At 63.6% G+C, this 16,355-nt stretch overlaps 1 protein-coding gene across 11 annotated transcripts; it reads right to left on the bottom strand.

Annotated features, from left to right (window-relative positions):
- Positions 1-65: 65 nt before the first annotated feature.
- On the bottom strand, positions 66-15,404 carry TOP3B (DNA topoisomerase III beta). 11 transcript variants are annotated; one of them, XM_086349093.1, is made up of 19 exons: positions 15,289-15,323; positions 14,847-14,946; positions 12,577-12,731; positions 11,504-11,635; positions 10,643-10,785; positions 9,797-9,871; positions 8,705-8,901; positions 8,414-8,570; positions 7,747-7,860; positions 6,421-6,511; positions 6,011-6,165; positions 5,808-5,913; positions 5,275-5,421; positions 5,028-5,201; positions 4,048-4,176; positions 3,435-3,584; positions 3,061-3,161; positions 2,450-2,651; positions 66-2,118 (listed from the first exon to the last, which is right to left on the bottom strand). In XM_086349093.1, the coding sequence occupies exons 3-19, from the start codon at positions 12,644-12,646 to the stop codon at positions 1,640-1,642; spliced, it is 2,622 nt and encodes an 873-aa protein (XP_086205219.1). In that variant the 5' UTR covers positions 12,647-12,731; positions 14,847-14,946; positions 15,289-15,323; the 3' UTR covers positions 66-1,639. The 11 variants fall into 11 exon arrangements, 10 of the variants coding, with proteins under 10 accessions (XP_086205219.1, XP_086205223.1, XP_086205218.1 ...); XM_086349097.1 differs by lacking the exon at positions 14,847-14,946 and having other exon boundaries at positions 10,643-10,749; positions 15,289-15,404; XM_086349092.1 differs by lacking the exon at positions 14,847-14,946 and having other exon boundaries at positions 15,289-15,374.
- Between the last annotated feature and the right edge of the window lie 951 nt (positions 15,405-16,355).

Here is a 16,355-nt window from a genome sequence, read left to right as displayed (position 1 = left end):
AGTCCTAACCACTGGACCGCCATGGAATTCCCTGGAAGTATTTTAACACCGAAAGATAAACAACATTTAGGTCAAAGAAAATGTTTTAATATATAATATGTTCATCTTTATATCAATGCAGTCGTAAAGCATAATATAAACTTTTTTGGAAGAGCCCTCAAAAGCCCCACTGGGGCCCTGCCCACCTGACCTCCAGGTGGGCGCACGGCCTGTGTCTGGCCCAGGAACTAAGATTCACTAACAGGAGTCTGGAGAACTAAGAGTTGGTCGGTTTGGAAGGACAGAGACTGGGTAGGGGGTGGATCTAGAAGGCAGTGGGCATCTGGGCAGAGAAGGCAGGGTGGGGCCCTTCTCCTCAGGCCTTCCTAGATCCTGCAGCCCGACCCCGCCTGCAGGTCAGCATGGTGACCCCAGCAAGGCCTGTGGTTAAGTGCTTATGACCTGTGACCTTCAAGTTGTTCCTTAGCTGTCCCATATCCAGTTTCCATATCAGGAAAAAGGGCATCAATAGGTGCCAACCTACCCTCCAGGGCTGTTGTGAGACCCTGCCTCAGTGTTTCCCAAAGTGTACCCAGAACAAGCGTGAACTGAAGTTTGAGGACCGCTGTGCGGGTGAGGGGCTCCTGGGACAGCCGACATCCCACGGGCCCTCCCGGGTGGGCCCCCACGAGACCCCTCAGAGCACTGATGCCCCAAGGCCAGCACCGGGAGGTGGTGGGGAAGCAAGGCATGCTGCCTAGCTGGGAGTGTGCCTCCTCCAGTGGGCACTGGGCCAACCCCACGCCCAGGAGCTGACCGGCCCTGTGGCTAGTGTCAGCTCCTCCCGCCCAGTTCCTGCCCACCTCAGCTCCAGCCCCGGCTCTACCCTTGGGAAAGGAGCCTCCCACGTGGCCTGGCTCACCCTGCCAGAGTTCCAGCCTCCCGGGCGAACCTACGACCCAGGTAGCGGTCCGTGTCTGGGCACCACAGCTCCAACCTGCCCCGCGTGCAGGCTTGCGGAGGCGTTTCACGGGGGCCCCTCAGGCGGAGGCCTGGCAGGGGGCAAAGTCCCAAGGTGAGCTGTGGTGGGCTGAGGGGGCGCCCTCAGGTGGAGTGGGCACGGGAAGCGGGCAGGTGCCCTGTGTCCTGCAGGTGGTATGGCCCCTGACCCTGCCGTCTGCTGCTGCCCACCTCTGCCTGAGGGGACACCTGTTTGAGAACTGGAAGGGGAACAGGCCTGGGGGTGCCAGGGTCACATGCGGGCCCCCACACGCAGACCCACGCAGTGGGCAGTGGGTGGAGTGAGGGCCAACACCCAGGGAGGCGTCCCCCTAGCCTAGGACAGCTGGGCGCGGGCGGCAGGAGCATCTTGCTTCCCCGGCGCCCAGGCACCCTGACATGTACACACCGTGCCCCATCTCATACGCGTGCAGCGTGGCGGCTGCCCTGGACTGGGTCTGCTCCTGGTTCTGTGCGCAGTGGCCCCCCTGCAGGACTCAGGGGGCGGGCACTCAGGGGCATGTGCGGGACAGGGGAGAGGCGAGGAGATGGGCACAGCCCTCCGACAGCAGGCGATTGTGAGGAGCCGCTGGCTCTGCAGAAGACACCGCGTTTAATGATCCCCGGGGCCCGGAGGCCGCGGCACGGAGCCTGCTGGCCATCACACGAAGTAGGCGGCCAGGGCTGACATCTTGTCCTTGGGCCGGCGCGGACCCGGCTTCCCCGCCGGCCTCCGGCCCCGGCCCCGGCCCCGGCCCTGCCTCCGCCCGGGCCCGCGGTGCATGGGGTGGCAGGAGGCTGCGTGCTTCAGCTCCACCAGCTCCTGGAAGACCGGGTCGCAGAAGACGCAGCCCGTGTGCTGCGTGCCGTCGCCCGGCAGCGGGGACTTGGCCTTGTTGAAGTCCACGTCCAGCAGGGCTGCCTCGCAGGCGGCGCACGTCTCGGCGGACACGCGCACGCGGTGGGCGTTCTCGAAGCAGTGGGCCACCACGTTGCACCTGTTGCAGGCCACGCGCCACTTGGGGCCGGAGGTGGGGTCGAGCACCAGCACGCCACTCTCGCACTCCACGCACTGGCCGATGCCCAGCATGCTGAGCGAGTGCTGGCAGCTGGGGTGCGTGCACTCGTTGCAGCCCGTGCCTGTGGGGAGGGCCGCGTGAGGCACACACACTGGCCCCACCCCTGCGGAGCCCCCCCTCTCACCCCGCGCACGCGCCCTGGGCTCTGCTTCTCTAGGGCTTCCTCGACCCTCACGTCTCCCCCGCCCCCATCCCCCCACCCGAGGCGGCCCCCGGTCGGGTCCACCCTCCTTTATCTCGCTTCCTGGGGCCCAGGTGGGGCCACTGGCCACCCTGGAAGCCGCTGGAGGCAGGGACAGGTCTCCCTGAGAAGGGTGGGGACTAGGGGTTCCCCCTTGCGGGTGGGGGGGCCCCTGCCGGAGTCCAGGGTGGCGCGGGCGGGCGGGGCTCACCCTTCTTCATGTCCCGGAAGGGCGGGTGGTTGGAGCAGTAGGGGCACAGCGGGTAGCTCTTGCCCCTGGAGCCCGACGACCACAGGACCAGCTCGAAGTCGTCCAGCGGGCACCGCAGCTCCTTGTAGAGCTTGATGGTGCCGTTCTGGGGCAGCGTGTAGGTCTCGTCGCAGTGCGAGCAGTGCAGGCGGCTCGGCTTGGCCTGGGCAGGGTCGGGGGCAGGGGTCACGGGGTTGCTGGGGCCTCCTGACCCGCCTGCCCACCCTCTGTCTCCCCAGGACACTCGCGGGTGGTGGGCAGTGTGCAGTGCTGCCACGACCTCTCAGGATCCCTATGACCAAGTCTCAGGGTGCTCACTGCTGCACGCGCACAAAGGCGCTGCTCAGACCCCAGTGTGCGTGCGTTCCCTTGACAGCGAAGAACGCGAGGTCAGGAGAGCGTGGGCGGCACATGGTTCAGGGACCCCACGGCTCACGCCCTGCTGGGTCTGAGGGCAGCGCTGGGTGTCTGCTGGAGAAGCTGCCCGGGCCTCGCAGTCACTCCACGTGAAGGCTGCTGGAGCGAGGCCGCGGGGAGGCGAGACTGCCTGGCGTGCACACGCGCCCTCCTACCTGGATGTACTTCATGAACCGGTGGCACTTCCCGCAGCGGGAGAGGGGCTTGCCCGTGGCCGCCAGGGGCGAGAAGGACACCTCCATCAGTTCATCCATGCCTGCAAGCCAGTGGGACAGGAGTCACAGCCCAGCCCCGGCCGCCACCTCCCCACAGCTGGCTTACTGGGCAGGCAGCCCCTGGCGGTAGGTGACGGCACGGCGAGGGCAGCCCCGTTTGTGAGACGAGCCGTGTGCACCGAGGGCTGTCACCACGCTCGCCTTGGGGTCCCGACAGCCCCCTGGAGCCAGGGCCTGGGAGCGGGTCTCCCCGAGGGGGATAACAGCCCTGAGGCGGGTCCCTCGGCTGAGGGGCAGGGAAGGGGCACGCTCACCCGCGATGGAGTCCACGAAGTAGTGGAACTTCCTCTTGAAGACATCCAGGGTGTGGCCCAGGACTTGGCGGAAGTCGGCTCTGCCCTGCGCGATCAGGTTCAGCTGCTTCTCCACGGCGCTGCGGATGGTGGGCAGCACCAGCTCGGCATCTGCGGGCGGGCGGGGGCGCTGTGAGCACCTCGCACCGCGCGCAGGAGTAGGCTCCCACCTGTGATCTCCCCAGGAGCCCTGCGAGGGGGACCAGGGCACCCAGTCACAGGGTGCTGTCACCGGACGGACTGTCCGGCTGAGCTCCCTGCTGTCTCCCACGGCCCCTGGGGACCTCTCAGGGCAGATACACGGTCCAGCACTAAGGACCCCAGGGCCGGCCAGGAGCCAGTCTGCAGGAATCCAGGCCCCCGCTCTCAGACCCCAACACTTCCAGGAGACCATCAGCCCAGCCGGGGCAGGCCCTGGGATGGAAGGCATGGCCGGGGTGGGCCCTGCAGTGGGGGCGTGGCCTGCAGTGGGAGGCATGATTGGGGGCAGACTCGGGGTGGGAGGCGTGGCGGGGTACGGGGCCCTGGGCGTGGCCGGGGCGTGCCCTGAGGTGGGGGCGGGGCCGGGGCTCACCGATCTTGTAGTAGCCATGCACCAGGACGATGCCCAGGTTGGTGGGCTTGAGCCGGCGCCCGCTCTCCACGATCACGTAGTTGCGCTGGCAGATGTTGTTGATGTGCACGGGGATGCTGGCGTCCGTCCCTGGGCACAGCATGGACTCGGCTCTCCCTCTGCCCGCGCTGCGAAGCCGGCTTCTCAGCCCCGCCCCCCAGAGCGGCTCGCAGGCCTGCCCCGGACTGTCCCGCGGACCCGACGCGGAGGCTCCGGGTGGCTCAGAGGTGAAGGAGCTCGGCCGCCCGCCCCTCGCGTCTGATGAATGTGACCTCCCGAGCCTCTCCCCGCCTCGCCCCGCAGCACACGAACAGTTCCAGAAACAGGGCCCTGACCCACGCACACAGAGCTCCGCTGCCAAGTGGGTCTCCAGCACCTGGCAGACCCGCCAGCTACGTGGCCTCGGGGCCCCTCCTGATCGGCCCCAGGGACACGTGTAACTGCGGAATGGCCTGGCTGTCCCACAACCGTCCAGAGCCTATCAGCCTCTAGGGGCCCGGTTCACCAGAGCCAAGCCTCAGGGAAAGGCAGGGCCCCTCCTGGGGCACGGGGCTGGCTCCAGGGGTGTGAGGACTCGAGTCACAGCCCTGGGCCTGGGGTCTGGGCGAGACCCCTCACCCGTGCAGCAGTGGCCACACAAGCTCCTGAGGATGCCGCCCCCACGTGGAGCTTCCAGCCCCAGGGAAAGTGCTGTGGGGCCTTGGCCTTCCTGTTGTCCACGGACTTGACCTGAGCTTTATGTCCTCCCTGCGGGCGAGTCAGTGGCCCCCTTGGCCAACGCTCAGCCCTGGAGATGGAGGTAGCGCCAAGGACACATCTCTAGCCCCAAGGCCAGGTCCGGAGGTGGAGGCCTCAGCTGGGGTCCCCAGCTGCCCTGCGCTGCCCTGCTCGGCGGGCCGCAGTGGGCCCTGGGCGGGGTGGGGGCCCCGGGCGGGACCCACCGATGCCATGCTTCTCCATGAGGGTGATGAGCTCAGCCTCGGTCAGGTAGTCCGGCGGGCTCGTCTGCTTCTCCAGCAGCTTGACCTCGGCCACGGCCAGGGTGTCGCCCTTCTGGCAGGTGGGCAGGCTCTCCTCCAGGGGCACGCTCTGCCAGGGCATGATCTCCGTGAAGCCTGCAGAGACACCGGCCCTCAGGACACTCACCACGTATCTGTGGAGGGGGAGCCGCCCCCCCGCCGCCCCTACCTGGGGAGATGACGGTCTTGCCCGTGCAGGTGAAGCGCTCGGGCCCGATCCGGAAGGAGACGCTGCTCTGCAGGTACCTGCAGTCGTGGCTGACGGTGGCGATGAAGTGCCGGGTGATGTATTCGTACAGCCGCCAAGCCTCGCCCCCTGCCACGGGCGCGGCCGCTCAGCGCCAGGCTCCGGCTCCAGGCAGCCCCGTGCTCCCGCTACGGCACTGGGGCCCCTGCGCCCAGCCCCTGGAGGTGGGGGACTCCAGGCCTCCCCACGGTGGAGCCCGCCGCCCTGCCCCGCCTGGCCTTCTGCCCCAGGGCCTCCCGAGGCAGCGCCTGCCCCCGTCACACCCCCACCACCACCGCACTCCTGTCATGGCCCGGCGATGGAGCACAGCTTTCAGATGGCCCCACGCTGCCATGGGGCCTGACCCTGCAGAGATCGGGTCACCAGCGCGCCTCACCCTGGTCTCTTCTGAAGCTCGATGCACGTGTGCGTGCGTGTGTGCCAGGGGGTGTGACCATCTGGGGGTGCCCCCATACCTAACTCGGCCTCCGTGGCAGACTTCATGGGGGTGATGGGGGGATGGTCGCCAGCGTCGTGGCCTTTCCGTGGGCGGTTGATACCTTCTGCTAAGAGCCGCTTCACCTGTGGGGGCAGCCGGGATGGAGCAGGGTGTCAGCCCAGCATGGCCCCCAGCCCTTGCAGGGAGCACGGCTGCCCGCCCTGGCCTAGCATGGCTCACCGTGTCAGCCCAGTAGGGGTGGTTGGCCTGCTGCCGCAGAGGCCCCTTCAGGTCGAAGCTCTCGGGGTAGTGGGTGGTCTCGGTGCGCGGGTAGCTGATGTAGCCCTGCGTGTAGAGCCGCTCGGCGGTCTGCATGGCGTGCTGCGGGCCCATTCCTGTCAGAGACGCAGGCTCAGCGCCCAGACACCGGGTGCCCCAGGCTAGACTCTCAGGCTCCTGGGAGGCTGGTGCCCTCATCCGCAGGCCCAGCCCAAGGCTGAGCTTCCCCAGCAGGGAGGGCGCGGATGACCAGCATGGCCCTCGAGACACGGCCGGCCCCTTGCCTGCTGGCAACCATCCCTTCCTACCCGCCAGGCAGCCTGTGCTTCCAAGTCATGAGACCCTGAGAGAGGAGTAGTACCCGCACTCACCCAGGGCTGAGCTGGCCACACGCAGCATCTCCACGGTGTTCAGGGCCAGCGGCCGCTGCTTGGCCTTCTCCTTCCTGCTTGTGGCCTCCACCTGGGGACGGGCGGGGTCAGGGCAGGGCGGGCAAGTGCCGGGGCAGGTGCAAAAGGAGTCGCTGAGGGTGTGACTCTCATTCGTCCTCTGGGCTTCTCTAACTCCCTTTACAGCGGCCTCGCGACTCGAATGAACGGTTGTTCAGGCCCAAGAAAGGAAAACAAACAGGAATTCTAGAGACTATTTTTCAGGAGAGAAACCCTGGAGGAGGAGAGGAGTCAGGAGAAGGGGCTGCACGTTGGCGGTCCGACGGGAGCCAGCATCTCCGTCTGTGGGGAAGGCGGGGGTCCTGGGGTGAGGGCCCATCGCAGGGGCAGCTGCTGCTCCTCATGGTGCCCGCAAGTGTAGCTACACCTTCTGCTTGGTCAGGAAAAGCGAAGTCGGAACTTTTTCTATGAAATCTCCTAACTTTTAACTGTGGGTCACCAGGAGGAACTTCAGTGAACAGCTCCCACTTGCGGAAAAGCAAGGTGAGCAATCAGCTCAGCCTCTGGGCTGAACGGCTGTTGAAGAGATGACCGTCCTGCCTACGGCAGAAGCGATCCAGGCTTCTCAGCCGCCACGCTCACCCCTGCCAACCCCATGTGAACCTAGCGAGGGCCACACCCCGAGCTCTGGACAGACAGACGCAGCAGTGGAGGCTGCGATCACAATGGGGAGGCCCAGACGTGGTTGCCGTCACGGGCAGAAGTGCAGGGCAGCTTTAGAAGCAGCTCCGGTGCCTGAATCGACTGCACTGGGCAAGAAGGACCCAGGAAGGCACGACTGCAGGCACGAGCCACCACGGCCGCGGACCTGCCAGTCCCGCGTGGCCAGCCCCCTGCCACATGGCATCAACCTCTTCCTACCAGCCACGCGGCCATACTTGCAATTCCTGAGACCCGAGTGAGAAACGTGGCAGGTGAGGCCAGGAGAGCCGACGGCCCGGAGCGCCCGTGCTGGCTGTGGGCCCTGGGCGGGCTCTAGACGGGCACAGAGGCCACTGGCTGGATATGCCACCGAGGGCAGACATCGGGGTGGAAGCCCCTGAGCAAGCGGGCGCCCGCAGGGCACATTCACGGGTCAGGCCAAGCAGCTGTGTGGCGGCCACGGCCTGGGGGGCCAGGGCAGGACCGTGGTGGGGGGCGTGCGTGGGAGCAACCAGCCTTCTCTCTAAAAGGTGTCTGTGTTCCAGAGAGACAGAGGGAACCCTGCGCCCTGGTCAGCAGAGGCCTCCGTGGCTCCCAGCAGCCCACCTGGGCCTCCTTCTCGAGCTTGGTCATGTTCAGGAACATCTGTGCGATCTCCCGGTCGAACACGCGCACACGGTCCCAGTCCAGGAGGAGGGAGCGGTCCTTGTCAACATCCACCTGCAGGAGGGCGACAGGAGCAGAGGCAGCGTGAGCCACCGCCCGCGGGGCGGTCCCCACCCGGGCCTGGCTGGAAGGGCTCATGGCCAGAGCTGCGCAGGGGCGCAGCCCAGCCCTCCCTGAGCACAGGCTGCTCTGGCAGAAGCCTCCTGCTGAGACGAGGGAGGCAGTCTCAGGACAGGAGCCCAGCGCCAAGGCTGACGTCCACAGGGGCGTCGCAGCCCCACCCCCTCAGGGGACCCCAGGCCCGCGTGGACTGCAGCGGCCCCGTGTCATACTCAGACCTCACGAGAACCTTCCGTCTATCTTACTAGGAAAACGTGTTCCAAGGCTTTTTAGGAGCTGGAAGGCCAGTGACCCATGGCCCTCAGTCCAGTCCCTGGACCCGACTGCCCCAGCCGCGACCTGACCCTGTGTTAGACAGCCCTCTCCTGGGCCCATGGTGCCGCCCACATCCGTGCCCTGGGCCTGGGGACCACGATGACAGTGGAGGTGCTCAGATGCTACACCCAAGCCCGGCAAGTCCCAGTGTGAACGGGAAAAGGCCGCGGACCTTGGCCTGTAGCACCCAGTAGGTCTCTGGCTTGAAGGACTGGATCTTGTCGTGCCTCTCCACACAGAACCCCAGCGTGGGGGTCTGGCACGGCCCAAAGGAGATGAGCGAGCTGTCCAGGTTGCCATATTTTCCCTGGAAGTATTTAGTCTGGAACCTGTGAAGGGGGTCAGGGAAACGAGGACACTTTGGTCAGGCACCCACTCGCGCTTCGGCAAGACAACTGTCTCAGGGACTGAGAAGGCGGACGGTCTCCCGTCTCTGGTCGGGCCTGGGGGGGGCAGGGGGCACCTCGTGAAGGCGCAGCCGATGCGGAGGTCCAGCTCCTGCCGCGCGTCCACCGAGAGCGCCTCGTTGTGGTCGGGCTCACCCAGGCGGGCCATGGCAGCGCAGATGTCCGTGTCCGTGATGGAGCTGAAGCGCGCCCGGAACACTGTCTGCTCGCCGCTGTGGGCCTGGTTCATGACGGGCAGCACCGCGTCCAGCACCTGGGGGGCCCGGCGGTGACGCCCACGGCTAGCCCAGGCACCCGCCCCACACGCTCCCACCGGCCGGCCACCTCCCTGCCTTCTGCAGCCTTGGTGTCCGCAGGCCTCCGGCCACTGCACTCCCTTGCCCTCCGTGCTCACACCCCTCTCCTCACAGCGGCTTCCACCCTCCATCAGGAGGTTCTACTGCCCAGGACGCAAGAGATCCCGGCTGCTATGCCCACCTTCTCAAGGCGAGCATGGGGAGGGGGGCGGCATCTGGGAGACCCTCCAGCAATAGGAGGAAAGAGAGACGGGAGAGAAGGCAAGGCAGCAGGCGGGTAGCAGCAGCAGCTCCAGGTCACAGCCCGGCGGGCCTAGGGTCCCGGAGCCCAGACTTGCTCAGAGTCTGCGGGCCACGCAGCTTCCTCACAGGGGACGACAGTGTCCACCCCACACGGAGGGCCCAGGGGAGGCGCAGGGGCAGGGCCAGGAGAGGGCCCCGAGCACCAGCGGGGTCACAGCCCGAGGGGCTCCTGCAGAGGGAAGCCTGGGAGTGGCACCCGCCCTGGGGGTGGCAGACGTGGGGCGGGCATCATGGTGGAGCACAGAGCTGGCAGGGGTGGGGAGAGGGGCGAAGGGGTACGACAGGGCACTCAGCCGCCAAGGCAGAAGTCCCGGCACGGGCCCGGGCCCGACGCTCAGAACCCACGCTCCCCTCCAGGCAGCCCTCCGCCGGGGAAATCCTGCCCCAGCACTTCCTCACAAGCTGCCCGCCGGCGATGGGACGCTCCTGCCCCAGGCAGAGCCCCTGTACCATCAGCATCCACGGGATCTCCAGAGCTGGGGCCCTGGCCCCCATCGCGGCAGCCCGCGGGGTGCAGGCCGGCCGGCTGCGCGGGCCCCAGCCCCTCACCTCGAAGCAGATGTTCTCGCCCTCCTTGTCGCAGTCCAGCCACAGCACGATGCAGTCGCAGCCCCTGCCCTCCACCTGTACAGAGACACGGGGTGTGCACTGCCCGGCCCACCCATCGCTGCCTGGCACAGAGTGCGCAGCCCCAAGCCCCCCAGACTGCCCTCAAGAGGCCTGGAGCCCAGGGCAGTAGTCACCAAGTGGAGTCACTGGCCGGCTTGGCCTCTCAGCAAAGAGTGTAGTTCAGAACTGCTAGTTTTTAGACCAAAAAACATAATAAACGCCATGAGATCTTAATCCCCAAAATTGAATCAAAAAAAAAAAAAAATACTGAACTGGAATGACTAAACATTAAGGCCGCTGTCTTAGATGGTGAGATTACAGAGACATTTGTTTCTTCCTCCTTACTCGTCTTTTCTAACTTTTATCATGGTTTTGAGTTATTTTTATCATTCTTCATTTCTTAGTTTCCTCTTCTTATTTTTGCTCCTGGCTGCACTGGGGCCTCGCTGCTGTGCGTGGCTTTCTCTTGTTGTGGCGAGGGGGCTGCTGTCTCGTCACGGCGTGGTACGAAGCCCCGGCTCTGGAGCGCTGGCACAGCACTCAGGGCACTTGAGCTCAGTTATACTGCAGCACGTGGGGTCCTCCCCGACCAGGGATCGAACCCGCGTCCCCCGCACTGGCAGGCGGATTCTCAACCCCGGACTCCCAGGGAAGTCCCCGTGTTTACTTCTGCTTTAGAATCCGCCACCACCAAACCATTTTAAAAGCAGGAGGCTGGTCTGGGGGCTGGGTGACCGGGGTGCCCGGGCTGTGACGGGAGGCGGGGCCCGGGAGCCGCAGACGCACCTGCAGGAACTTCACCATGTTCAGCTTGGGGTTGGCCTCCTTCTTCTCCGTCGGGGCCTGGCTGAACAGCTCGGCGGGGTCCACCTTATCCCACTTGTTGTACTTTCCTGCGGCACAGCGCGACGTCAGGTCACACGTCACACCTACAGGGCCCGCGACGCCTGGATGGGGAGGCTTGGAGCAGGGCCTCCCTTGCTCAGGAGCTGGCCAGCTCTGGGCAGGCCGGCGGCGGGGGCGCCGCTCCTGGCGGGCTGACCGCGCAGGTAAGAGTCACGCCGCTCACCCCGTCTCCTCCTCCGGCCACTGTCTGCACCCTCTCCCCGCCCAGCGCTTGGCCGGCCCTGACAAGTGCTCAGCGGATCCCGGGGGACCTCAGTGTCCTCAGGCCCCTTGTCCCGTACACTGCCCCCCGCTTCTCTACTTGAGGCTCGGGGTGCAGGAGGCCTGGACGATCCTGGCAGGCGACGGTCTGTCCTCAGCCCCTCCACAGTGAAGACTAGACAAGCAGCGAGGCCCAGAGTCCCAGTCGGACCCACAGCAACCGCGGCCCTGGAGCCAGCCCACGGGTCACCGGCGCCGGACTTCCGATGCCAACCGCCAAGTGACCGGAGACAATGGGCACCCCTGGCAGGCGGCGGCCTGTGCCAGAACACCCGCACGGGCCAGGCTCCCGCTCAGATGCGGGCCACCGCCTCCACGAGGGCCACTGCTGGGGCAGGGACTGCAGGGCAGCCCCCCACAGCCTGCTGGCCTCGGACTCACCGGTTCTGGACAAACCTCTCTGCCCCGAGCCCACCCCGGGCTTCCTCCGGCCGCGGCGGCGCGGGGCGGGGCTCCTCGGTGGAATGGGGCGGCACTCACCCAGGAAGTCCAGCGTCATCACGTGGCCGCAGACGGACGTCATCTTGAAGCGGGCCGGCTGCCCCGCGAAGGCCCCGCTGTACTCGTGCACCGAGCAGGTCCCGTTCAGCCCTTTGCGCGAGGACATGCTGCCTGCGGAGGGGCACAGGCAGGCCAGGCCTGACGCAGCTTCCCCGAGGCCAGGCCGCCCCACAGTGCTCGGAGACCGCTCGAGGGCTGTTCTCCACACTTCTGTGTTCACTCTGGAATTTGAGTCCTGCCTCTTTCAGACCCTCCCCAGAAATGCCCCAGACACTTCCTGACTGTCGACCCCAGGGTGGCCTCCTGACTCCACGGAGGGTCCCTGGTCTCTCTCGGCCTCTGGGGACCAGGCACGTCCGAGTCTCCCCTCCCCTCCAGACCACAACTTCTCGGCCTGCTGCTCCGGGGTCTCCTCTTCCCTTAGCCACTGGACCAACAGGAGGTCGAGGCAGACACCTGCCATCTCTGGGTCTGCAGCACCCAAGTGCCCAGGGCCAGGCTGGGGCGAGGGCAGGCGTTATCGCTTCCCGGTGCCCTGAGGCTACAGCTCAGCCTCGTGGCGCTCTCGAGTAGCAAGAGGGGCGTGCGTGTGGCTGGGTGTCGTGGGGCAGTGGTGCTGACGCCCAGGCATGGCCTTGGCAGACCAGGCTGGGGCCGGGGGCCTCCCAGTGGGCTTCCTGCCCAAGTCAGCAGGGCTGGCTTCTGCCGTTAGAGCAGCCACGCTGCCTGCTCGTTGCTCCCGCAGCGGCCTGCCTGCCGCGGGCCCGAATGTGCCGCCGTGCTGCCTGCTCGTTGCTCCTGCAGCGGCCTGCGTGCCGCAGGCCCCGAGTCGTGCCTGGGGGAGACCCAGCTCACACTGAGTGCGGAGGAAACTGCACCCCACACGGACCAAGTGACTCAGGAGCTGAGGGCTCCATCCATGCCCGCTGTTCCCGAACAGACTCGACTCCAGGGGCCTGGGGCCGCTTCGCGAGAAGGCAGGCCCGACTGGGGACGCAGGAAGGCTCACGCTCCCAGACCAAAGCCGTCGGACGCCGGAGAGGCCCTCCCACCTCGAGAGAGGATCCTGGCGATGGACTGGGCCAAGGACGGCTTCTCGGCCACCATGAGCACGGTCTTCATCTTGCCTCGGGCTGCCAGCGCCCCACCTCACTCCGCTCTCAGGAAACGGCTCAGACACCGCGTGGGAGCAGCGTCACCCCAACTCCTGAGATGAAAGACAGGCGAACCACAGCGAGGCTTCCGGCACAACCTGCCACTCTGAGCGGTCGAACACACCGGAGGTGAGAAAGAGGAGCCTGGGGAGACCTGAGGGCGTCTCAGACAACCGCCCGGAGCAACTGAACCGGCCGGCGAGGGTTTCCTGTCAGAGAAGCTGAGGTGGCCCCACGACCCCAGGCTGATTTTGACCCCAAATTTGCGCTAGGAAGCCTGAGGCGGGCGGAGGGGGGCTTTGGGCCTGACCCCCTCCAGTGGAGCTGTCTCTTACCCCCGGGGCCAGGAGTGGCATCTCCACCTTGGCTGAGCTTCAGGGTGCCCTGAGCGGCTTAGCCAGGGGATACAGCCCCCAGCAGCGCTCACCTGGCCCTTCCCAACAGGCTCTGACCGACCTCCCCTCCTGCCCTGCCCCACATCTGCAAGCCGGGCGCGCGAGCCAGTTAACTGGAACGCTGCGGTCTAAAGCAGGAACTACACAGCCCCGAGGATTTCCCACCTTGGTGACTGACTCAAACATCTAGGCAGTCAGGAAAGGAGCCTTTCTAAGCTCCTCCTCTGTAGGCGGTGCTATGGCTGTAAACACCACTTCGTTGAATCTTTAATGAGCAATTCTACAAGGCCTTCCCAGGTGGCTCAGCTGGTAAAGAATCCGCCCACAATGCGGGAGACCTAGGTTCGATCCCTGGGTTGGGAAGACCCCCTGGAGAAGGAAAAGGCTACCCACTCCAGTATTCTGGCCTGGAGAATTCCATAGACTGTCTAGTCCAGGGGGTCTCAAAGAGTCGGACACGACAGAGCGACTTTCACTTTTCACTTTCACTACGAGACCTTCACTGGAATTCTTTAAACTGTGAGCAGACTGAGGTTGCGCTCATCTCACACGCGAGTAAAGTCATGCTCAAGATTCTCCAGGCAGGCTTCAGCAATACGTGAACCGTGAACTTCCAGATGTTCAAGCTGGTTTTAGGAAAGGCAGAAGAACCAGAGATCAAATTGCCAACATCCCCTGGATCACTGAGAAAGCAAGAGAGTTCCAGAAAAACATCTACTTCTGCTTTATTGACTATGCCAAAGCCTTTGACTGTGTGGATCACAATAAACCGGAAAATTCTGAATGAGATGGGAATACCAGACCACCTGACCTGCCTCTTGAGAAACCTGTATGCAGGTCAGGAAGCAACAGTTTGAACTGGACATGGAACAACAGATTGGTTCCAAATAGGAAAAGGAGTATGTCAAGGCTGTATATTGTCACCCTGCTTATTTAACTTATATGCAGAGTCCATCAGGAGAAACACCGGGCTGGAAGAAGCACAAGCTGAAATCAAGATTGCTGGGAGAAATATCAATAACCTCAGATATGCAGATACCACCACCTTTATGGCAGAAAGTGAAGAACTGAAGAGCCTCTTGATGAAAGTGAAAGAAAAGAGTGAAAAAGTTGGCTTAAAGCTCAACATTCAGAAAACTAAGATCATGGCATCCGGTCCCATCACTTCATGGCAAATAGATGGGGAAATAGTGGAAACACTGGCTGACTTTATTTTTTTGGGCTCCAAAATCACTGCAGATGGTGATTACAGCCATGAAATTAAAAGACGCTTACTCCTTGGAAGGAAAGTTATGACTAACCTAGACAGCATATAAAAAGCAGAGACGTTACTTTGCCAACAAAGGTCCGTCTCATCAAGGCTATGGTTTTTCCAGTAGTCATGTATGGATGTGAGAATTGGGACTATAAAGAAAGCTGACCACCAAAGAATTGATGCTTTTGAACTGTGGTGTTGAAGAAGACTCTTGAAAGTCCCTTAGACTGCAAGGAGATCCAACCAGTCCATCCTAAAGGGGATCAGTCCTGAGTGTTCACTGGAAGGACTGATGCTGAAGCTGAAACTCCAATACTTTGGCCACCTGATGCGAAGAGCTGACTCACTGGAAAAGACCCTGATGCTGGCAAAGACTGAAGGCAGGAGGAGAAGGGGACGACAAAGGAGGAGATGGTTGGATGGCATCACGGGTCGCAAAGTCGGACACGACTGAGCGACTGAACTGAACTGATCTGAACTGAGACTGAGGTTCAGAACAGCTGAGACTAGTGTCAGACCTTTGCCAAGGCTCTCAGGACCCCCGGCTCGCTGACCACCAAGCCCACGCCGGGCTGACTCCTCACGTTCCCTTCTGAGCGTCAGCGAAGCCAGACGAGGCTGCCGGGAGAAAGCAGCGCTCAAGATTCCAGCGAATCTGCTTAGCCAAGTGCCTTTCGCCGCCCCCGCCCTCTCGAACACCCCAGGCGCCCTCCGGACGGGACCAGGCCAGGCCGGGCCGGGCTGGGCCGGGGGCGGAGCCTGGACCCCAACCCCGCCCGACGCCGCCTCAGTCCCCACCCGCGACGCAGACCCCTCTCGGTGCAGAGGGGCCTTGGCCGCAGCGTCCGCTCCCTCCGGACACTCCCCGAACCCGCCCGCCCGGGAGGAGGCACCGAGACTGCCGAGCCGGCCCGGGACCGACGCCCAGCCGCGGGGCTGGACCCGCGCCCCGCCGCTCACCTGCGTTCCGCCTCCCGCTCCTGGAGGCTCGCCGCCATGTGCTTCCGGGTCCGTCCGCGGACAGCGTGTTCCACTCCTCTGCCCTCCGGCGCCTCACGCCCGGACTTGTGGGTTCCGAGGCTCGAGAGTTCCGGGGCGGATCCTCCAGTCGGCCCTAGCACGTGGGGTCACATGGTTTCCCCCCAAAACCTTCCATCTCACTCTTACCCCGCCGCGGGGAGGCAATAATGACAATTACCTACGAAGAGGAAAACTGGATGATAAGCATGAAGACGTATCTACGGTTAATAAACTAAAAACTACCGATGTGTGTATCGCAGGCTTCTTTGAATGCTATAAACGTTGTGGAATGCGTGGATGAGCTAATGTAAAACCTATCTGGAAAATAGATTGGAAAATAAAAATAACCTTTTGTGTCAGAGTAATGGTTTTATAGGAGATTTAAAATCATTTCCGTGGCTTTATTTTAATATCTTTCTTTAAGGAGAATGTTTAAATTTTATTTATTTCTGGTTGTGCTGTCTTTGCTGTGCAGGGGCTTCTCCATTTGCTGGGGGAGGGGGTGCTCCTCTTCACTGCCTTGCGCAGGCTGCTCGTCGCAGCGGCCTGTGCAGAGCGCGGGCTCTGGTCACAGCGCAGCAGCTGTGGTGCACCCGCTTTAGTTGCCCTGAAGGAGGAAACAGAACAGGCTCTATCTTGAAAGCAGGACTCCATCTTGGGCCAGACTGTGGACTTTCTGTATGCCCAGTATCTATGGAAACGACAGACCAACTGGGAAACCAGGCCCCCCGAAGGAAGAGCCCCAGAGCTCTCCATGCCTAAAAGAATACCCTAATTATCTGTGTAATGGAATAGAGTCATACATTCTATTCTGCTTATTGGGGTATGGCCCCAGGCCCATTGATAATTGTCCACTGTTAACTACCTAGGCTTAAGGCACATGCTGCTGCTGCTGCTAAGTCGCTTCAGTCGTGTCCGACTCTGTGCAGCCCCATAGACGGCAGCCCACCAGGCTCCCCCGTCCCTGGGATTCTCCAGGCAAGAGCACTGGAATGGGTTGCCATTTC

The sequence above is a fragment of the Bos grunniens genome, chromosome 17 (assembly GCF_055505025.1).
Source record: "Bos grunniens cultivar Pamir isolate PY7600 chromosome 17, Bosgru_T2T1.0, whole genome shotgun sequence".
NCBI lineage: Eukaryota > Metazoa > Chordata > Mammalia > Artiodactyla > Bovidae > Bos > Bos grunniens.
Note: the sequence above shows the minus strand (reverse complement) of the source record. Positions and strands in the feature narration are given on the sequence as shown.

Excerpts from the sequence above, each read along its gene's own strand:
- TOP3B (XM_086349092.1), bottom strand. The coding sequence starts at position 12,646 with ATGAAGACCGTGCTCATGGTGGCCGAGAAGCCGTCCTTGGCCCAGTCC. Across the intron at positions 5,914-6,010 it reads ACCCCTACTGGGCTGACACG|GTGAAGCGGCTCTTAGCAGA; the intron begins GTGAGCCATGCT and ends CTGCCCCCACAG. Across the intron at positions 3,585-4,047 it reads GCATGGCTACTACAAGATCG|ATGCCGAGCTGGTGCTGCCC; the intron begins GTGAGCCCCGGC and ends GCCCGCCCGCAG.